Source organism: Protobothrops mucrosquamatus, unplaced genomic scaffold, assembly GCF_001527695.2.
Source record: "Protobothrops mucrosquamatus isolate PMUCROS unplaced genomic scaffold, P.Mucros_1.0 scaffold530, whole genome shotgun sequence".
Classification (NCBI taxonomy): Eukaryota; Metazoa; Chordata; class Lepidosauria; order Squamata; family Viperidae; genus Protobothrops; species Protobothrops mucrosquamatus.
In genome coordinates this window covers 77,366-101,167 of record NW_015386837.1, presented here as the reverse complement: position 1 = coordinate 101,167, position 23,802 = coordinate 77,366, and the positions used below count along the sequence as shown (strand labels likewise).

The 23,802-nt window shown below is 38.1% G+C and overlaps 1 protein-coding gene across 1 annotated transcript in view; it reads right to left on the bottom strand.

Annotated features, from left to right (window-relative positions):
- Window positions 1-23,802, bottom strand: part of LOC107288325 (SITS-binding protein-like) — a 26,839-nt gene extending 3,037 nt beyond the window's left edge. Inside the window, exons 1-9 of the mRNA XM_029284325.1 lie at window positions 23,335-23,802; window positions 17,997-18,168; window positions 15,395-15,602; window positions 14,547-14,697; window positions 13,401-13,604; window positions 11,364-11,632; window positions 8,858-8,994; window positions 5,357-5,478; window positions 2,608-2,787 (exon numbers count right to left, since the gene is read on the bottom strand). Of these exons, the coding sequence (XP_029140158.1) occupies window positions 2,608-2,787; window positions 5,357-5,478; window positions 8,858-8,994; window positions 11,364-11,632; window positions 13,401-13,604; window positions 14,547-14,697; window positions 15,395-15,602; window positions 17,997-18,168; window positions 23,335-23,802 (1,911 nt within the window). The remainder of the gene's footprint in view (window positions 1-2,607; window positions 2,788-5,356; window positions 5,479-8,857; window positions 8,995-11,363; window positions 11,633-13,400; window positions 13,605-14,546; window positions 14,698-15,394; window positions 15,603-17,996; window positions 18,169-23,334) is intronic.

The window sequence follows — 23,802 nt, the reverse complement described above, 5'->3', positions numbered from 1 at the left end:
TTCAGGAGCGGCTTGACAAGAGGAATACGACATTTGAAGCCCATGTCCAGGATCCGTCTGTGTGTGGTGGCTCTTGATGCACTGACTCCAGCCTCAGTCCACTCCCTCCAACACTTTTGAATGGCCTTTTCCTGACAATCCTCTCCAGGCTGCGGTCATCCCTGCTGCTTGTGCACCTTTTTCTTCCACACTTTTCCCTCCACATAACTTTCTATTAATGTGCTTTGATACAGCACTTTAGGAACATCCAACTTCTTTTGCAATTACCTTTTGAGGCTTTCCCTCCTTATGGAGGGTGTCAGTGATGGTTTTCTGCACAACTGTCAGGTCAGCAGTCTTTCCCATGATTGTGATTCCTACTGAACCAGACTGAGAGACCATTTAAAGGCTCAGGAACCCTTTGCCGGTGTTATGGCTTAACTAGCTGATTAGAGTGGGACACTTTGAGCCTAGAATATTGAACCTTTTCACAATATTCTAATTTTCTGAGATTGTGGATTTGGGGTTTTCATGAGCTGTAAGCCATAATAATCTTACTTATGACACATCACGGCTTGAACTATCTTGCTTTGCATGTAATGAGTCTATCTCATATATTAGGTTCACCTTTTAAGTTGCATTACTGAAATAAATGAACTTTTGCACAATATTCTAATTTTTCGAGTTTCACCTGTAAGTTCCCATCCATATATTGTATACCAAAGCTCCATTTCCACATCTAATGCTTTAGGTAGTTTTTTCCTGATGCATTCCAAATTCTTCCATGAAACAATGTTGCTGGGCTGTTTTGGGACTGTGGAAAAGATCACATCATTCACAATCATTCTAGTAAATCCTCTATCCAAATATGGCAATGATAGAAATTCAGCAATATAAAATAGGTGGAAAGGAAAATTTTCATTGTTTTATTTTTTTTGCGTGCTACTCCAGGTAAAAGTTTGATTGGGGTGGTATTTTATATGGCCAATAAAGCTAACTCAGAATACAGGCTTTGCAACAAATAAACCCATATTTAATTCATAAATTTTGGACAGAAGGAAATGAGAATGATTAATCCCAACAACCTCCAGCCCAATTTCTAGAAGATCACCCCTCTTTCTTCCTTGCTTTGGCTTATGGAAGTGACATTGGAATTACCTATGATAACTGAGAGAAAAAGTTAAAATTTATAATGTCTTTCCGTTCAAGGGAAAATGGATGAGATGATTACTCTACTGTAAGGCAGGGGTCTTCAAACTCAGCCCTTTTATGACTTGTGGGCTTCAACTCCCAGAATTCCTCAGCCAGGCACGCTGGCTGAGGAATTCTGCGAGTTGAAATCCACGAGTCATAAAAGGGCCAAGTTTAAAGACCCCTGCCCTAAGGTGCTGTATGTGGAGCTATCTTTATCTGAAAGCTGCAGTTGGTGCAGAATGTAGTGGCCAGATTGCACAGCAGAGGTCTTAGCTGTCTTGGCTGCTAATTAGCTGCTAAAGCATGTGTAGACCCGAACAACTTGGGTACTGGAATATTGGTAGACCTTCTTTGCCATTACAGGTTGCTGTCACTACAACCATCTAAGTCTAGCTGCATGTGTCAACTCTGGCAGAAGATCATTTTGCATTTTTCTCACAAGCAGCTTTCTTTCTGGTGGTGCATATGAACCCTAGGATGCATTTGCCATTGCCTTCTGTAAGTCAGTTTTGAAGAACTTCCTCTTTAGCCAAGCCTTCCCTGCATGGAGGTTGGATAATGTTTCCTTTCCCCACCAACTTTGTAGTCAAAAACCTGTATTGTATACCTTTTATATAACTATTTCATAAATTTATTGTAAATTGCTTGGAAAAGCATTTGATGGGAAGTAGTATGGAAATGTATTACATCTAATATATTGTTGATGTATCACTAACAAAAAAAATTCTAAATCTCTATCATGTCTTTCTTAAGTTACATTGCTTAAAAGAACAACAAACCTATTCTTCCACCTCTTATTTACTTTCTCTCCCAGCCTTCCTTTTCTATTAATCTGTTTTAAAATGAAGCAAACACAGTATTCTATGCACACTGTTCAAGCAGGACCCGCTACTGATTGTGGCAGCTTTTCAGCAGGACTTTAAAGAAATAATCCCTTTCTCCCTCCCTTCTTTAACAAATAGCCCCAAGCATGTAATGCACACTGGTTGACTTCCATTGACTGATTGAAGTTCTAGTAGATTAATTCCCAAAGGCTGATGAAAGAGAACTATCATTGCAGAAGTCTTCAATTTTTTTTCTTCAGCTGAGTGTTTTTCCAATGTGTCACTGTTGCTGTATGTGATGGTTGTCATCAGCACTAGCTGGGAATTCTGATGGGAGTGACCATCATGTTGGGGAAGAGTAGATTATGTTTTGACAGTGTCAGTCTTAATAAATACTTTTGGCTGATGTGCTATATAATATTCTTTTAAAATATTTTCAGAAGTGATACTGTGATGCACTCAGGTGTTTTTTTTTTTCTTAACTGGAGAGAGATTTCCAGAAGCCTTTAGGGAGCTGACATTTTCAGGTATTCTAATACACATGTAAAATGGTGTCAGTCGGCCCTTTGGAGCTGACCTAAAATATGCTAGAAAAGAATCCATGTCTTACCTCCTCGCCTATGAGAAACTGGTCATCAACGGTAAAGGCAGCTGGCTCAGTGGGGCTGAGCCACCAGGTGGGCCGAAAAATTGGATCCCCCCTCGATAGCCATTCCTTGCTGTATTTCTCAATGAGTGGAACCACAAAGTTCTGGTGTCTCTGAATATAGTACCTGGTGAGGTTCAACACCTGAAAGAAAAGAAGGACAACGGCTTTCTTTTTTTTAAAAAAAAAATACAAATCAAAACAAAGAGAAGGTTGTTTTAAAATATGTCTTTATAATGAGCAGTAGATGCAACAAGCATTATTTGCAAACGCTTCGCTGCGTAGATACAGAATTAGCCAGAAAACATGGACTTCTTGGTATTTCATCAGTTTATTCAGCTTCTCATCATAATTAGACACTGATGGAAATTTCCTCCCTGAACTGAACGTGGTCAGGCTTTATCATCATTACCAGTGGCAGCAGCAATTGCACATGCCTCCTGGAATATAATCTAATGAGACACTTCAAGAGAGGAAAAGGATAGAAAAGCAACTTGTCTAAAGTCAGCTGCTCAAAGCCTAGAGTTCTAAAGAGAGATTAAATCCAACAGAGAAAGAAGGAGGGGAGGGAAGGGAAGGAAGGAAGGAAGGAAGGAAGGAGAAAGGGAAGGGGAAGGGGAAGGGAAGGGAAAGAAAGGGAAGGGAAAGAAAGGGAAGGGAAAGAAAGGGAAAGAAAGGGAATGGAAGGGCTTCCAGAAGTTTTTCAAAAGAAGCAAGATAGGAAATAACTACAGTGCGGAAGAATTCCAAATGCGGGAGGTAGGAAGGCACAGCCGATCTGACAGAAGAAAATGTTAAAGGACTAAGAGGAACGAGGCCCATATGCAGAGATTGTACCTCTGAAAGGACAGCAATGCTGTAAGGCTTCTGGAAACCTGGGCTAATTTGATGACAATAGCAATAGCATTTTAGACTGACATACTGCCCCATAGTGTTTTACAGTACTCTCTGGGCGGTTTTCAATGTCAGCATTATTTGCATATTGTCCCCAACAATCTGGGTTGTTGTTTTACTGACCTTGGAAGGATGGAAGGCTAAGTCAACCTTCAGCCCCATCAGGATCAAACTCCAGACTGTGGGCAGAATTTGCCTGCAATATTGCACTTAACTACTGCGCCATCAGGGCTCAGGACTTTACAGCTTTTCATGTAGAGTAGTGGGGTAGGGATTTCCACATTGGTGGCCATTCTCACCTTGCTGGCCTCCTGCCTTACTGCCCTCCCTCTTTTTCCATAACTGCATTACTATTCCTCTGATACAATCTCCAGTTAAGACCTTTTACAACTGGTTTTTTCCTTGCCTTGAAAAGAGCCACAGAAGGAAGAAACAAGGAATGGGGAAAGGTGCCAATTAGCTGCCTTTTTAGTGCCCCTCCATGGCCAGTTGAAGGGAGTCCTGGCCAAGGCAATAAGGAGAAAGTGAGGGCAGTTCCAAATGTTTTGCAAAATTACTGCTAATGATTTGGATTGCAAAGCTGGCAATCACATGGAAAGGCATGAGGAGAAGGCTGGTAATAGCTAAATTGAAGGAAAGAAGTAATACAAAAGGAACTGAGGGTTGATGGGTAGAGGGACAAAGAAGGAAGAAGGTAAAGGAGGAAGAAGAGAAGGAAGAAGAGGAACAAGTTTGAATTGGCTAGCCTATGAATGGCATTGTGGAGATCGCAAACAAGATTTTAGCTAAATTTAGTACTAAAGCATGAGGCTTAAAATGAAAGGTTGGAAGCACAGTAAAATATTATTATGATTGATGAAGGAGGAAAGTTAAGAACATAAATTAGAGTGTTAATAAATTGAGAAAAGGAAAAAGTAAAAGTTTGCAATATTAAGAAGGAAAGGATGACAAGAACATGTACTAGAATTTGAGGACAAAAAGAGGCATTCTGTAGAGGCATAAACACTCAGTCTCACAAGAGAATAGAATGAATTGTTGTGAAATAGAAAATAGAAATAAAGGGGAAAATGAAATGGATTGTTTGAGATGGCCTTCAGGGATTTCTATTGTATCCATCTGAAGCTTGGAGATGATTAATCCTTCCAAAGGATACATTGGAAAGATAAAAACAGTAAGAGCCAACAGAGTATGTGAGAGAGACAAATCTTGATAGTTCAGTGGGAAGTTTCAACAATTTTGTAAAGAATTTTGGGAGAGTGATTCATGTCATCACGTTTTTGTCAACACTTAGGGATCAGATAAACAGATTTTCTCCATGATGATCTGTCCTTAATCTGGTTCTTCGGTTCTTCCAATCACTACTGTAACTGAATCCATACACCTTACCTCTGGTTTCCTCTCCTCCCCTTTCCTTCTATCTTGCCCAAAATTAGGGCCTTCCCAAAGAGCTGGATCTTTGCATAATATGTCCAAATTAAGATATTTTGAGCCTGGTCATTTGTACCTCAAGGAAGAATTCTGGGTTGATTTGTTGGATTATCCATTTTTTAAACTTGGCTGTCTGTGTATTCTCGGAAGTCTTCAAAAGCATCAAGATACATTTATTCTAATTATGTTGAAATAATTTGTGATTCATATCAGAAGAGAAATAATGAATGGCAAGCTGCTATCTATCTGCATTAGACCTCAAGTTTTAACAACTAAAAAGGACAAGGACGTTTTTTTCAGAGGAATTTGAAAGGTAGCAAACGATCAGCCTGGAAAAAGTTGTTTTTTTTAAATTTTAGTATCATTAGAAAACAAAAAAAAGTTTACCTACCCAATCACCACAACAGACCCATGGTGGAATCCTGAAAGACATGACTGGAAGGAAAGTGACAATTTGCAGCCATCTAATATATAGCTCTTCATCAGTCAGAAATTCACCTGAAAGTGTTCCACCTTTACAAAACATACAGAAAACTAAATTAGCAGGCTATATGAAATGTAAGATTTTAGACTCAGTGAATGAGTAACCTCTAGAGTGAATTGATAATATAATTCAAGTCATTGTAACATCACTTCTCTGTTCTCTTGATAACCAGGGCAGTATTAAAACATGACACAATCAGTATCATAGCCCAGATCTGCCCAGTTCCTGGGCTTTTACAGTCTCAATCCCTTAACTCAGGGGTAGTCAGCCTTGGCTCTTTTATGACTCGTGGACTTCAATTCCCAGAATTCCTGAGCCAGCTTAGCTGGCTCAGGAATTCTGGGAGTTGAAGTCCACGAGTCATAAAAGAGCCAAGGTTGACTACCCCTGCCTTAACTGCTAGTACAGAAACCAAGGAAAGGTGGTGAGGGATGGGGGTGGGGGAAAGCAGAATCGCTGTTAAAACCAGCATTTTCCCAAAAGAAACAAGTGAAGATAACAAATAATAAAGAAACTAAACCAAGAAAGGCCTGACCCTTCATACATTTTGCCACTGATTAAACCTGAACAGAGCAAGTGTTCTGAAGCATGTCAGAAAACTGTACAGTATAATGATTGTAGTGGAAAATAACATTCCTGACTATCTGACTCTTGAGAGAAAGCAATATAATTGGCCTGATTGGTTTAGGTTATGAAAAATTAAACTGATACACATTTCCAGCTGGAGCAGTACAGTACTAATATAAATAGCTGAATTTCAGATAAATGACCCAGATAATTTCCTGTTAAAAGAAGGGAAATCTTTCATCTCCCTCTGTCAAACACATGCTTCACATTCATTTTTCAGGCACCATTCCTCTTATATAACAATAGTAATAAAAAAAACAGATAAAGCTATAAGAGTCGAAACAGAGGACTGATCATTAAATGTTTCATACTTCTGGGCCTTTTATTTCTTTTCTTTCTTTTTTTGCTAAACATTATATTCCTATTAACACATATTTATTGCACCTGGATGTCTTAAAGACCAATCCAACAGTTATTATTTTCACTTAAGCTACTAGAATTAAAGTACCATTGAGAGTCTGTAACTCTTGATCAACCCAATATCTCTGATATCAAGACAATGAGTTGTTTATTTATTTCCCATATTTCTGAACCACTCATCTCCCTCAAAGAGAGACTCTGGATGGTGTATAATAAAATATAAACACAGTATATAAAAATTAAAATGTTAGAATTAAAAAGTTAAACTAAATTTAAATATTTTTAGAAGGGGCAAGAATAGTTAAACCTGGTTAAAAATAATTTAAAAGGTGAAGGAAGGGTTCTCAGGGCATCAACTACTAGACCTACAGCTGCCTGCTCCTTTCAGCTTCACAAGTGAGGCTGCAAAAGGGAAGAGCAGGAGAATTGGGGACCTGTCTCACCTCTGGTGTGTGTGTGTGTGTGTGTGTTTAAACAACAGGGAAGGCTCTCTTCCTAGGTCCTACCAGTCAGAGTTCTTTAACTGAGAGGGTCTGCAACATACCTTCCCTGCCTGACTGAGTGGGACAGGCTGATGTAACGGGATGAAACAGGTTCTGTAGGTAGGCCTGGCTATTATGAAAAATAAGGCCACCTTTTACGATACAAGGAAATTACTTTGTTATGCAAAATTGAATTATATCTGCAAGTAAGTTATAGCATGTCTCGAAGCAATACATTATACATATTCTGGGAATGGCCTACAAGAAAGCAAAGTGCATCAGGCAAAACTGGACAGAAACATTTGAACTAGCACAAGCCAGAAAGCACTGCTTTCTACTTAGGTCAGGAAATGTAAGAATATGAGGGTTTACATTGGCCAAGAGCCACTGGAAGACAACAACATCATTTCCACCCTCCAGAAATGTTTGGTGGCCCGTATTCAAATCAGGGCCATCTGGCAAAATAGGATATATCTTTATTATGATGTGCAAATTTACTTCCTCTGGGTTGTAAACCATGGCTTAAGTTATGACACATGACACAGTATGTCAATCTAGTTTTTTGTATTTTATTCAATGAAGCATAATTTAAAAAGGCAATGATTGTTGGAGATTATGGGAACAGAGTTTAAAGCAATCTATTCCAACATTCAGAGAGAATCTGGAAATTACAGAAACAATTTTTATTCTAGGCAATCTGAAATCACCTCAGGCTTTTAGCTAAATATGGCTTAGGCCATTTTTTTTTTTGCAGTACAACTATTTGCACACAATTTGCCCTGTTCAATTCCATTTTCAGCAGAATGCCTTTCCCCAGGCTTGTGATGGATGCGTTTGACATTAACAGCTAGCTTTGCTTATTCGGTGACAGATTCGTCATTGGCCCTGAAGCTGGTTGCCTTCTTCTTTCAGTTTAGGAAAGGGCTTCAGTCTCTTTGCCCAGCTTTTAAGCGTCTGTCTTTTTTTTTCTGCTTGCATTCAATTATTTTAAGACTAAATGTTGAGTGCTGCCTGAAGCCATAAAATGAAAGTCAGTAGACTAAAAGAAATAAAGTTGATGACATATCCATGGAATTGGAAAAATACCATGTTTCTTGTCCTCCACAAGTATAGAAGATAAGAGGTGACATTTTAGATATGCCCAATTGCTTTATTTTAGATTTTGCAGATGTCCAGAAAGCTTCTTGGCATAACTTGAGCAAAATGGTGCAAATTGATGGCTAGTGAAGAACAGCCAAAAGTACCTGGGAATTTTCATTCATAATCAGAAATCTGAAACAAAGTTTCATGTCTTATCAAAGGAAACTGCCTCTTAATCAGGTGATTTGTCAACATAACACATGATGATGATGATTGGCTGTACGTCTTCAGTTTTCAGATCAAAACAATTTTAGCTCTACTTGGAGTCTAAAGGCATTAAGCCTGGGAAACTTTCACACCGAAAACATACTATATCTTTGAGCTCTGGAATACAGATGTAAACCATGCTATGAATCAGTTGCAAAACCAAAAAGCCTTGTGCTTTCATCAGTTAGATGAATGAAGCCAGGATTAAATGCATATGGATTTTTTACTTATATCCTTCAATTGTTTTTACTAGTATGCAGACTAATGCCTAATAACTGAAATCAAATAACTCCAGTGTGGCGGCAAAATTGGACATTGATGTCAGATTGTGTACATTTGTCTCCCAGTAGGAATCTAAAAAGCTGCCTTTTATTGTCAGACCAGTAATCCCTCTAGGTATACAAACTGACTGGCAGTGACATGGTGAAGCTTCAGAAAGGATTCCCTCCCCCGAATATTACATAGAAAAGGGGGCACTGGATTTGTAGCTTTCTGTTTATAAATATGTTATACTGGAAGTTATTGCCTGATTTTTCATTTATTAGCCTTTTAAAACAGCTTTTGAAAGAAGCAGACCATATAATAATATTACCTATTGCTTCTGGAATGAAAAAGTTATAACCAAGAAGACTATAATGAAGCACAGATGGAATAATCCCTTTCAAACCAGCGTAACTCCAGTCAGATTGTCGTGGATTCATTTGGAAAAAGAGTGGCAGGTGGCTGGATCTATAAGCAATACAAATAATTATACAGTAAACATGAAATTACTCAAATGCACAATAAGTGCTTACTGGAAGAACCAAATGCTACATCAAAATCACAAAAAGTCAAATGGACCTTGAACATGGAAACAGACTCTACTTTTGATGTATTACTCCTTACTTGTTAAATAGAAAGGATAGGCCAGAATAGATGATTGCATACATGGCTTTGGGGGATCAACCACTCCTCTATTCACTAGAATACAGCAAACAGAGGAGGAGTGTAGCTAGTTGAAGTTTCCTCTCTAGAATCCCACTAGAAAACGAACTTGGTCAAAGGAGGGCCAGGAATTAAATATTTTCCGACGTGCAACTCAAACTCATATGAAGCTCTTTTAAGACAGTTGGGGGATTAAAAGACAAGAATTACATCACTCAGAAAGCATGGAAAGCAGCCATTCAAAAAGTTCAGATTAAGGACTGAACTCAAAAACACTAAATGGCATTTCTATTGTTCAGATTTATCCCAGTGAAATGATAGCTTTAACTGTTAAGGTTATTAGAATTAATGCTGGGGTCATTGACTTGCATGTGTAGAAAATTCCTTTTAACAGAAAATAATGGGAAAAAATGGGATGAAAACACGTGCTTATGTGGGACAGAGCAGAGAAGGGCTGCTTGCAAATGCATGGAGTTAGGAGAAGTTTGAGAGATATTCATGCAGGATTTGGGGAGGTCTAGAATTTTGGTGGAAGAGCACTTTCCTAGAGCAAGAGAAGCTCAATTTAGAGTGTAAAAACTTCTTGAGTAGGAAAACAAAGGAAGGATCCTTATTGAGATTGTGATCAAAGCAATCTACCTAAATCATCTAGTTCCTGGCATGGGATGCTAGATCTCCATGAAATTTCTCATTGGCAGGAACTCGCAATTGTGCTAAGTGACTAAGGGTCATGACACACTGGCATTCTTTCGTTCTTCTGCTTAAAATCAGGTGAACTACCAAATGATGTTATAGTGTCTTTGCCTACAATAGCCAATACTTTATGTAGTTATTGTGAAGTGGGGATAAATAGGGTGCTTGCTTTGCCTTCCTTTATTGGCCAGCCTGAAGGAACACATATTGTCTTAAGAATTAGTGAATAGTGATAGTGAGGATGGGCAGGACAATCTGTCTGTGAAGGGTTTGAGAAGGAAAAATACAGCTGTGTGTAATTGTCCTAGGAAAATAAATCCAGCATGTTGAAATAGGATGATAACTTTGAGTCCCATGAGCATGTCTACTTTGCTTCTAAGCAAAACCAAAACAACCCTGCATTTCGCAGCTGAAATAGAGATCTTTTTCAGAGGGAATCAATTGTTTTTTCAATAATAGCAGAATGTATGGGTGTTCAAGTCACACTGTACACATTCAGAAAAAGTGACTCAGAAATTGAGTCCACAATGGAGGGGGGGGGTTGGCAGATGAGTTACTCTACTTGCAATATGGAGTACAGAATCCTTCCTTTTTCCAATTGTAGGTTATTAGAGAAAAAGATACATTGTAAAAGGAATCACAACCCAACTGTTGAACCCATCTTGATCCCTATGTGCACTTTCACCCTCTTGGATTGTATGCTATGTCCCCTCCAAAGGAATGGGCTTTCTCCATCCCAGTGCCTTTAACATGGGATGTAAACTATGAATCTCATCATTTACTGCTCCGGTGTTTGTCATCATCTTGGTACCCTAAAGGTCCTGCATCATTGTATATGTTTTGGGGGATAAGATGGAACTCTTTGTCATTTCCAAAATGCTGGAAAGATCATTTATTCCATGATATACTGCTCTTTCATTGCAGAAAATTAATGGGAAAATAGTCCCATAGTAAATATGCATGATAAGTCTTTCCACTTGTAACTGATAGGGAGAAAGCATTATTATAAAAAGTAAGTGGGCTTCAGGGCTAGTCAGCGCTTTCCTTAATTCTTTCTTAAACTTTTTCTGAAAAATAAATTAACCCAATGTTCTTAATCCTGTATTGAACCTAAAAACAGGAAGAAGGAAGAAAGAAGAAGAAAGACATCTTTGAGGACAGCCACTTTCCCCAAATTAGTGCTCTCTGCAGTGTTTGAGGTCATTTCCCACAATTCCCATGATACTCAGACAGACAACATATTTGGAAATGGGGAAGAGAGATCTAATTTGGGGAAGGTGATTGCAGGGAATTCTAAACCAAAGATGTATAGCATTAACAAGTATTATCTATCTCCAAGAACTTTCACTTTCTTTTATAAAGACATTGAAGAGTCACTTTGCGGCGAGATGGGTGACAAATTTAATAAATAAATAAATAAGATTGGAAGACAGACCTGCCTTAGGACAAGATATAGTGTGAGAATTTTTCCTGAAACCAACCTTGTAGCACCAGTAATTATTGATGAATTTCCCAACATCGTTGCTATTGAGCCCAAAATACGAATGTACTGATCCCCTCGGAGTTCCGCAGGAGGTGGGATAGCTTGTTCCATAAATATGTTGCCTTCACTACCTTCAAAAACCACATACTTTGCTCCCAGTTGTTGTTTCAGGAGCTTCACCTGGCCCAGGTACCAGAGCACTGCAGCCTGACTGGTTACATTCAGACAGGCTGAAAACTGCCCTTTCCATTTGGTGAGGAGTGGCACCTGTAACAGGAAGGAGGACATAAGAAAGCTGTAGCAGAAGTGGAGACTAATTCCTATAAACTGATTAGCCAACAGCATGCGATTCATCTGCTAAATTGGAGGACTAAAAAGGTCAGCTTTGATTATATAATGTTAGACATATAGAATTTATGTACGATCTGCACATAGGCGAATTGGGTGAACAGAGGGGAGAGCCTTAGCAAAGAAAAGTCAATAGATGAAAGGTGAATGAATATGTGGTAGCATCACTGGTTTGCCAAGACAGAAAAGGTATAGTGAATAGTGTTCACCATATAAATTTTAATTTTCTTTTCCTGTTTCTTATCTCAGGCGTATTATTTCTTTGCCTTACTGTTTCTTATTCTTTTTCTGCGCACTATGTACACTGAAAGGAAACTGCATGATAGGTATATACTTATTTAACAGCATTTTTGTACTGCTCCAATATAAAACGTTCTGGATCATCAGACAACATACTTATCTGTGTATGCAATGTATAAAATATTTCCATGCCAAAGTTTCCATTTCTTAATCTTTCACAAACCACTTTGAAGTATAACTGTGGTTATCTTTTCAGGCAGCCCAAGAATGCTGAAAATATGTTAAAGACACTGCAGTCCGATCAGCACTTGCTTTCTAATTGATCAGGAGAAGAGTATCGCCCAATGAATGTCACACACACACCCTGACCTCCCACAGATTCTGGAGAAACAAAGGTCACTCAGAGAAGGAAACATAATACAGGTAGTCCTCAACTTAAGACCACAATTGAGCCCCAAAATTTCTGTTGCTAAGTGAGAGAGTTGTGAACTGAGTTTTAACCCATTTTACAACTGTTCTTGCCACAGTTATTAAGTGAATCGCTGCAGTTGTTAAGTTATTAGCAGGGTTGTTAAGTGAATCTGGCTTCCCCATTGATTTTGCTTGTCAGAAGGTTGCAAAAAATGATCACATGACCCCAAGACACAGCAACCATCATAAGTACAAGTCAATTGCCAAGTGTCTGGATTTTAATCACATGACCGTGGGGAATGCTGCAATGGTTGTAAGTGTGAAAAATGGTCAGAAGTCCTTTTTTCAGTGTTGTTGTAGCTTCAAATGGTCACTAAATGAACTGTTGTAAGTCGAGGACTACCTGTAGATGTTTAGGGTTTCCCCAAGGTAGCCCAGTATTTTGCAAAACCAACAAAAAATGTGGTTAATCACAGACCTAAGTCAGAAACACATGACTAGAGGGATGCTGTAATATAAGTGCAAGGACTGATCAAAAGTCCCTTTTTTCAGTGCCATCTTAAGTTCAAACAGTCACTAAATAAATGTCATAAGTTGAAGATTACCTGTAATGTGATTTTTTTCCTTCTGACATTTGCTAACTCTTAAAAAAAAAGAATTAGAAGTTCCTACAACTTGGACTGGGGTGCTTGCATATCCCTCCATCCTGATTAAGCCATAACCTGCCCATGTCCATGCAAGCAGATAACAACAACTTTGAAAAAAAATGATACAGAGGGAGCTGAGTAGGGTTAAATGCCTCCCTTCTGCCATAACATCCAAATCCCAGCAAAAGGAGAATCCGCCCAAATCAGTTGGAGTGTGGCACAATTTTTAGGACAAAACAATAAAGTGATCCAATCTCTCATGTGTACTTTATACAAATTTTGGCTTTCATTTTCCTTTAAAATAAATCAAGCGGCCAAATAATCCTATAATATAAATGACCGTTAAAAGCAATGGGCCAAATAAAAGAGACAACATTAGCAAATTGTACCGAATAGTCACTGGATTCAGAATGGTGGCTCAACCAAAATTCTTCTTTCCCTTCTTGCAGGGACCTTTGGAAAATTGGTGAGTTGATGCTTGTATAAGGGGACAGAGTGATGGAAAGTTTTAGTGGTTTCATACGGAAGTAGTTCATGCTAAATCTCGGTGCATGCAGCCTTTTTCTTCTGAGCAGAGGTAAATAGACGTGATCCTGCAAGGGAGTGAGAAGAGAGAACAATGAGACTGTACCTTTGTTGCAGAGGTCAAGAACTATGCTATATGGAGAGAAAGACTAATTGCTCATTATGCAAACCATTGCTTATTAAAGAGAGCTCCAGCTGAGCACCTAAATTATGTAGCCAAGAGAGATTTTCCAGTTTCCTCATTAGTATCTCGGCATCAAAGCAGAAACCCAGGAGAGAGCACAAAAGAGATATTGTGTATAGATTGGTAGGCAAAACTTGAATAAACTCTTTGGTGGTTGTAGTTGAGGGAGTTGAGCATGCTTAGATGGACTTTTGCTTATGAGATCATAATTTTCAACAATGCTGTAATCCTGTATGCTTCTATCTTGGATGTTACTGGGTGAATCTGGTCAGGGCCTAGATAGTGTGTTAATAGGAGCCTCAGAAGCTGCTTATCAGATTTATGATAGTATCTAATAATAACATCCATGTCTTGTCCAAATAGTTGTTTCAACAATGTAGATTAGAAGTTCTGAAAGTATAGCCCAAGTAGTACGGTCCTCTGGCCTTAAGAAATAGCACACGCCTACTATATTAAATGACCTCTTTCCTTTCTTTCTTTCTTTCTTTCTTTCTTTCTTTCTTTCTTTCTTTCTTTCTTTCTTTCTTGCTTGCTTGCTTGCTTGCTTTCTTGCTTGCTTGCTTGCTTTCTTGCTTCCTTGCTTTTTCTTTCTGTAATAATTTAAGTCTTTGCAAGATGTTAAAACTCTAACAATTACAGCTAGTAAGTATACCAATAGCTATTAAATACTATCATAATCAAGGAAATACCCAGTGGCTTGGAAAAAGATTTGTTCACCAAGCATTTGAAGAATGATATTCTGAGCTATAATTTAATGCAGAATATTAGAATTAAAAATGGTTGAGGAATGAACTTTGTGGATGATACTTGGATTTGCTGCACATACCAAATTTCGAAGTACCATTGTAGACTCTTCACTGAGAGCAATTATGCCCTCCCCAAGATTATGTGTTTGAAGCTTATTGTAGAAAGATCTCAGTCCTCGTTCCATTTGAGCAAAAGAATCAGCCATACCATAATACCTCCAGACTGGTAACCTGTTAAAAAGAAAAGTCTTGCTTGATTTAACAACAATTGAATTGCCTGAATCACAAATTTTGTGATGAGAAAAATAATATATATATTTTAATAGTTTTATAGGCAGGCCACACTTATCTTGGTTTCCAAGGGTGAGGGACACAGTCGATAGGGTGATTATTAGATGGGTCAATGTCAGGCACAAGAGATCAGGTCCATCCAAATTAAAATGATTTATTGCTGCTGATACCTAAGCACAGGAATATCCTTAACTGACAGTTAGCACCTGCTAGGAGTTAATGGATTTGGGAGGACTTAGCTCACTTGTGGTTATGTAGAGATTCTAGGTTGATCACTCTTTTAATTCCGCCCCCAGATTCTGCCACTCCTTCCCCTACAGTCATATGCTATACATATAAACACATGACTTTTTGTTGATAGAGTTCTCCTGATTTCTTTATGTTTTTCAACTATTTTAGGTCTTACATTACAGTCTTTTTGTACTCCGCTTAAAAGGGCAATACGTCCCTGCATCTTTGGGAGTCATAGTGAACTTTTCAGTCTGATTTAGGATCAAGCTATATGTTTGCAACTTTTTCTCCCAGTCTGGAGCCCTTTTAATATGTAAGGAGAACAACTCCCAGAATTCCTAGATCTTGGCATTAAATAACTGCTTGAGATATCAGACAACCCTACAACATTTTACTTAATTCTTACCTAAGTATGTCTGTATCTGGCAACCTTGGTTGTTGTCTCGGAAGTCGACTTCCCAGTTCCTGATGAGCAGATGTGATATTTTGACTCACGCACACAGTGTACTGCAGGGAAGCCATGTCCGTGCCAGGGGTATTTTCAAGGCAAAAATGTTTGTTTCTCTCCACTGAGAGAGAGATTGGTGTATCTGAAGCCATCATCATGGTCACTCCTTCAATGATAATACACAGAAAAGCATTATTCATGAATCATTAAATACTTTTTCAATATAATTTTTCTTTGTGAAAGATAAAGTTCCAAAGTGGTTTGCAATTGCTTTCTTCTGACATGTTGTTTTCAGATTCCCAGTATAGTCAGCCAAGATGGACTACATGCTAGCATCTGCTGAAATAATGTTTGATGGATGCTGTGGGAAATAAGAACCGTCCCCCATCCCTCTTTGAAGATGTTGATTTTTCAAAATACTTTTTAGTTAGTATCTTAATTTGTCAACCCAGTGCTGGGTTGTTTTGGATTACAGCTCCTTTCACGTTTATCCTTGTAAATGGGAGTTCTAATACAATAGAGGACTATGGGTCTTTATGTATGTATGATAAAGTCACACAAGCCTTATACGCATGACTACATTATTTTATTTATATTACTTATGGGTGAGATTGCATAAACATTCTGTTGTTTACAGATGGAATAGGTATAATAGATATAATTAATTCCATAGTCTACAAACATTGATGAAAACTCTGAGTAATTAGATCTCTTTTTAATCAATAGTCTCTCTGAACCAAACACTATATGAGAGAGGCGTTCCCTGATTTTCAGACTTGTTGACCCTGGCAATAAATTCTCTTCACAGTATGATACTCAGTTCTGAACTGTGACAAATCTTTCTTCAGGAGCAAGCATTTCCCCTTGATCGACTAAAATGGGAGAGGCCAGAGACACTAGGTTACCAGAAGCTCAGTAGTTCACACTTAGAACATTAAAAATGCTTTACAATGTAAAGTGTGGCAAATGTTTTTAATGCTATCATGTTGTTTATGCCACTTAAGATGGAAAGGAAGGGTGAGATAGGTTCTCCCTGTCTAGTCCTTTTGAAGAAGATATTTTAAGATATGGAAAATACCTGCATCCCTACTCAGTTTTGGACCATACTTCTGTCCTATTCTTAGATAGATTTAAATTTATAATTCCATTCCATACATCCCCTCTTCACATATTTGGAACCTTGTTAAAGTCTCCTTGACCATCAGACAATTCTATGCAGAGTTACAAATCAGAAAAAACACCTTTGGTCTTTTGTTTTCTTAGCCTAACAGTATTAGGGACTGGAAAGATGTTCATGCCCTGAAGAATTGAAAGCAGGCACATTCATTCATGCATTCATTTGAATTTATATACAGGTAGTCATTGATTTATGACCACAATCAAGCCCAAAATCCAATGCTGAGCAAGGCACTTGCTTGTCAGAAGGTGGGGATCACATGACCCTGGGACATTGCAACTGTCATAAATACATGCCAGTTGCCAAGCATCTAAATTTTGATCATGTGACTATGGAGATGCTGTTGTAAGTGTGAATGATGATCATAACAATGGCAATTTTTCAGGGTCATTGTAACTTCAAATGGTCGCTAAACAAGTGGTTGTAAACCAAAGACTACCTGTAGTGCCTAACTCCCAAAACTAAGGGTGAGTTACAAATTAGGGGTACAATATATAAAGCTCATCTGTTAAAAAGATAACAGCCTAGTACCAATAATCAATCAGATAACTGCAACTGTGTTACCAAAAACCAAGTGAAATACTATCATTATGACTATCATTTTGACAGCTCTGTGGAAAGTCAACTTCTTGGGATATGTGATGTGTTTCATGGGGTAAGTCTTCTACATCAACTGTTCTGGAGAAGGACTGTCGTTGGTCCTACCATGCCTCTTCAATCTCATGTAAGTTTTACATCCTAAGCAATCCCTCTCTTCTTGACAGCATAGGCTGGGCAGATTCCGTCTGTTTCTTAAAGTAGGAACTCTTTTGAATTGAGCTTGATTCTAAGAAGCTAATTCTGAGACTGCCCTCCCAGGACATTCTCAGAGTTGTCTCAACACATTTGGAAGTCCTCATATGGGCAAAGATGGCCTAGTCTCATGCACTATTGCACAAGCAAGTAGATACCATTGTGCATAATGCACAGATTGAACTATGTTATTAGAAATATGACAAATTACTCTCAGTTCTGGGGTGGTCAATACTTAAGGTAAATAGCTGCCCGTCTCCTCTTAGTCTTTCAGGAATGAAGAATAATACTTAGGACCATAATAAGATATCCCAGATAATAAAGCAGTAACACTTCCTCCTACTAATAAGGGTGAATAGTGGTAGCCATTGCTGGCCAAGCTGTTTTAGCATTGGAGCCAGAAGACTATACAAACATTTCTGGCCTCTTTCTGATAATCAATTAGGACAACAAAGTAGTTATCCAAAATTTTGTGGTAGTCCATTTTACCCAATGCCCTGACAGCTGTTTTTAACTAAGTTTTCAAAACTGTGTGTGCTATTGTATTTAGACACTACAATTTAGTAAATCAAATAAGACAAGGAAACTTACCGGTGGATCCCAAAAAATATCTTTCTAAGACAGAGCCAAAAGCATTTGGGCTTTTACTAAGGTTACTGATAGTGAACGGTTGGGGCTTGATGTTCATACTATTCAGAGGCCAGTGCTGTCTACTGACACTGGCTCCCCCATACCAGGAGATATTTATCATGGAAAAGCAATCCTGTAAAGCAAAATACAAGATTAAAAAAATGAAATCTTGTGCTTTCTTGAATGAAGAGATTTTTTAGCACAATCAGCTTCTGAGGATGGGCTATGACCTGGCTGGGTTTAATAGAATGAACATATCACAAAAGGTATGAGGACAGCTTGCTAAACAAGGTCACATACACTGGAGGATGAAGGTCCTCTTTCCTGAAGCCTCCTGCCTTACTTCACTTGGTAAGGACACGGGAAGAGGACCACTAAATGAACAAAGAGCTGGGGCAAGGACATAAAAATGAAGGCATTCCTGGATATTTTCGCCCAAGCCACTAAGTACTGTAAAAAAAACAATACCAAAACACTAAATTGAGCTCAAAAATTAACTGGTGATCATTGCAGCTGATGAAACTCTGGCAAGATAAGATCATATTGTTTGTTCTCAATTACAACTTTGCAGCTTTGTTTTGAAGGTCCCACATACCACAAATCACAGTTATTCAGTCAAGAGGTTACTAGAAAATGTATGTAATTGATACTGTAGTATAAGAAGTCCTCGTCTTACAAACTTTTATTTAGTGATCGGCATTGAAAAAAGTGACATGACTATTTTTCACACTTACATCGATTGCAGCAGTCACGGTCACGCGATCAAAATTTGGATGCTTGGCAATTGGCATTTATTGTATGCCATGCGGTTGCAGTGTCTCGGGTCATGTGATCGTCTTTTGTGACCTTTTGACAAGCAATGGGGAAGCCAGATTACTACCTTAACAACTACAGTGATTAACCTAACAACTGTGGCAAGAAAAGTTGTAAAATGGGGCAAAACTCAATTCTCTTGCTTAGCAATGAAAATTTGGGGCTCGGTTGTGGTTGTGAGTCGAGGACTACCTATATTTTTGTCCAGAAGAAATACAGCATGCTATAAAGGATACTTCAAGTCACCAAAATCAAAGTGCCATTTCTTTCAACCCTAAATCAGAAGCATCCCCAAATTATGGGACCAATTTTTCAAGAGGGGTGCAAATATTTCCAGAACAGATTGAATTCTACTGAGAAGGGCAATAATAGCCTTTACTTGTCTGATATGAACTTCAGTGTATTAGCCTTCATCCAATCTATTATCATACTTAATTCTTTTACTACGTTATTATCTATCTGGTGATCTGCAGTTCTCCTATATCTTTCTATGCTTCAGGGAAATTATGAAGGATTTTTTTCTTATATTTTTCAAATCAGTGAGTTGGGTAGCCAAGGTGGCTGCAGAAAATTGAAGAAAAATGTAGCAACAACTACCCCTCCCTCCATTCACTACTTTATAATAATGAGTATATTTAAAAACAAAAACGTGCAATTGTTATCAAAATAAATTCTAAATCAACCTTAGAATGAGGTGGAAAAATAAGAAACCTATTCTGTCAGGGAAGAATATCTTTGTGAAATTAGAGAATAGATTTCTTTTTTTACCGTATTAGCTTTCAGTAAATGTAAATGTATTTTATTTTCTGTGGCTCCCTTTATGAAAAGGTCTTTTGTAAAACTGAAATCCAGTTATGAATGATCTCATTGAAAATATCCTTTTTGATTTAAAAATATACAATTAACAGGATTCTTTAGAATAACATCATTAAAATTATGGTGTTCTTATGCAGGGTCAAAAGTTTTGCTATTACAAAATTGAGAACGATATTAGAGAACTCCAAAGGATAAGATTTAGAAAAAGACTGCTGAAGGCAATGGTATATGTCAGTGTAAGCCAATTAAAATATAATGTGACTTGATTAATCCATCCTGTGCTCCTATTATTAACAAAGATTTACCATGTTGCCATAAAAAAAACAAGCAGGCAGCATATAATAATAAGTCCCTTGAAGGGGTAATTCCTGTATTTACTGCTTATTAGCAGAATTATTATCTTTCACTTGAAAAGCCACTTTCTCTGGATGTTACAAGATGGCTGTCAGGATTCATTTACATGGTTAAAAGTTCAATTCCTATATTAGAAATACTTCTGTATTGATTAAGGTAATACTTTCTTCTTGAATCCTCTGCTCTCTTTAATGTAGGTCTATTAAAACTAGCACAAGATACAATCTCTTTAGCTTAGCTGGCAGACAGAAATGCTGCTAGTTACAGAACCCTGGTCTCTTATAGAACACTGCCATTGTTAGACTTTTGGTTTGCCTGTTATCCACAAAGCACTTCTACTGTATAGAAGGCAGCAGGATGTGAAGAACGGCTTTGTCTGAGCAGATTCCATCTTCAAACCAATCCATAGTTGTTATAATATCAGTAGAAGGTTCCTGTATATACAATCATCTTTACGAACATGAATAATCTGGATAGTGACATCAGCTTCGCACATGGTTCTAATTGATTCAACTCTGAGCTTACTAATAACTTTGACAAAAGGCTGGCGTTGGCTTGTTATGTCTCTGTGGTTCCTCAGGAGGGAATGGGTCCAATATACTGAGTTAAACACCTCTATGACTCCACTCATGCTCAACACTGGTATTCTAAAAAGTGTCATCCCATCAAGTCCAGCAGTTCATTCTCACAGTGGCCAACCAATTGCACAAAGAAGCAGCAGATGGCCTTCACTGTTAACTAGGCTAATAGCTATGGATCCCCACGACTTCCATGAAATGGTCCAACCCGTTTTTTGAAGCCAGCCAACCTTTAGACAGCACTACATTTTGTGGTAGTAATTTCCAAAGTTTAATTATGCACTATGTAAAAAAAAAAACCCCACTTTTATCTGTCCTGATTCAACTAGGATGTTTTTTTAATTGGGTGACCTTAGGTCAGATCTGAATGTATGGATTTCAAAGGACTAGGTCTTTCACTACTGGAGTCATTTAAAATTGAAGTTTAAATGTTAAGGGTTGTTTTACAGTTGTACTCTTTCAAAATGCTATTCAAATAGCTTAAACTATTACAAAATTATTAAAACTGCCCAAATCGGTCTCAAGCATATTTTAAGTTGGGATCCAAAGGCTGGGAGATGGAAAGCTAGCTAGCTGGAAGTTCTCTGAGACAGTTCTGGGACTGTGGACTTCATTTCTGGGAGTTGAAATCCACAAGTCTTAAAGTTGCCAAATTTGGAGAGCCCTAGCAGAAGGTATAACAAGACCTTTTAGAACAGTGTTTCTCAACCTTGACAATTTTAAGGCATGTGGACTTCAACTCCCAGAATTCCACAGCCAGCAATGCTGGCTGTGGAATTCTGGGAGTTGAAGTCTGCATGCCTTAAAATTGTCAAGGTTGAGAAACACTGTTTTAGAATGTATATGTGGTCTCTCGTCTTTCAAGTCACCAAGATCTGACTCTGAGAAGATTTGGCGTTATTTATGCTGCAGTTGGTGGACCTCTAAAAAAAAAAAAAAGAATTATGATTCACTGTGATGGACGAAAGTTAACCTAGCATAATCCTCATGCTTAAAACAGAGCAAATTCATTCCACTGTTTATACTATTTCTGTTATGATTTCTTCCTTCTCTTGCTGTCTTTCCAGAATTTTGAAATGGAAAAGCATTTCTCACATAGCATCAATTTTGAATTTATTTTCCAGGAATGCCTAATATATTAGTAAATAATTCCCAAATGAGGCAATTTTTTGAAGCTGTGAAACTGTATGGCAATTCAGATGCCGCTGTATTTCACTGTTTTCCACGGTATCTCTTTTTCCTCCTTTTCCCATAAAAGTGTTGAGAAGAAAGAAAAAGAGACAAAAGCTCTACATAATGCCTTTTGATTGACAGTGTATACAAAGAAACCAGAAAGAGGGCAAAAAACAGAGATCAGTAGTTAATTACAAAACACATTTTCATTAAACTTTTTTTAATTAACATTGCATTTCCATTTAATCTCAAATATAAAATCTCTTAGCTGCAATATTCATTTTGCAAAATCTCGATCGTTAAGATATTTGTTTGGAAGAAGAGCTAATTTCTCATGGTAGACTATTTCCAATTGTGTAAGCCCATACGTGCATCTGAAAACACATCTTTTCCAGCTTTGCATGTCCAAAGAACAGCACAGTTTTTACATTTTGGTTCTGATAGAAAGACATCTGTTAGTTTTGAAATTAATCTAAAGCCTTCTCACACATTCTCTCACACATAGACAGAGTAAATATAACAAGGAAGATTTCTGCTGTCATTTGGACACTTAGCTTTGGTGACCACTCATATATCTCAGGTTATTATTTTTGACACTATTGTACATTTACATATTTGATAGGGTTATTGTAGCATCTTCTCAACAATTAAGCGATGCAAGATAGCTTGGATTCAATAATTTCAAACTGATGGAGGTCACATCCACTTAATCAAAGGAAAGAGGCAACATAATTTGCCTTGTTGACAAATTTTGTGGTGCCTTCCAGACTCCTTTTGGTATCCTCCAGTTCAGGGGTAGTCAACTTTGGCTCTTTTATGACTCGTGGACTTCAACTCCCAGAATTCCTGAGCCAGAACAGCTGGCTCAGGAATTCTGGGAGTTGAAGTCCACGAGTCATAAAAGAGCCAAGGTTGACTACCTCTGCTCCAGCCTTTGGAGAAGCAGAAAGAGCCTTTTGGGTAGGTGTGGCTGGTGCCTGCACAATAACTTTTTTTTGGGGGGGGGGTGTTGCAAGAACTAGAGGAGAATAAGGGAAGTTCAGTTAGCAAATGGAAGGGAAGTAAAGTGACTGCCTCATTCTTAGAAATGAAGGAACCACATTCCTTCAAGAAACGGCTCTAAGAGAATGCTTTGCTTGAAGCTTCATTAAATGAAAGCATCTTCCATTAACTCACAATTCTGCACTGAAATCACTTTGGGATTGAATTATAGTATAATTGCCATTTTTAATTTCATGAGCGCCAGCTTTATTTGATCCATTATCTCCTGCATCTTGAGATTTTCATAGCATTTATGCAGAAGAATCCCTTTCTAGGTTTTTTGATATACCTTTGTATGGTGGGAAGGTAGAAATAAAGATTTTTTTATGTTTACAATTAAAAACTAAGTTCAATGCAGCAACTGTTTGCTACTGTAGTTATCAATCTGAAGTCCAAGCTGGCCAAAAGCCTATTCTTTCTTCACATCATTACTATCTTGACCTCACCACAGCTGAATTTGCCTTGTTATAAAGTTATTTAGAGAATACAATAGAAGGAAATAAAGAAAAGCTATAATTAGTTACCTTTACTTTCACCTGGCAGTGAAGGGGAGTCCAGTTGATGTTGTAACACTCGCTGTTGGGAGAAGAGTTGGAGTCCAGGAAGACCTTCAGTTCAACTATAGCTTCCCAGGTGAAACAGAATTCAGACCGATTCTGCCAACATATGTTCTTTATGAAAGGTATCTCCACATCTGGGAAGCTTCCCATGTGAATCTTTAGCAAGGTTCTTTCTTCTTTCAAAGTCTGAAGGATGAGACTGTGATCTTTTCGATCCCAGATCAGGCCACTGGTACTACTTCTCAGGATCCAGTTTGTGTTTGGCTGATCCACTACTTGCCAATAAATAATCCCAATGGTCATCAGAAGGAAGACCACTACCCCAAAACAGGCAATCACTCCTTTCCAGGTTTCATTCATTTCCTTTAGGCCAGAATCCCACATCACCTCTGGAATTGCACTGAGGTTGTTCCTAGGGTGATTGTAAGGCAT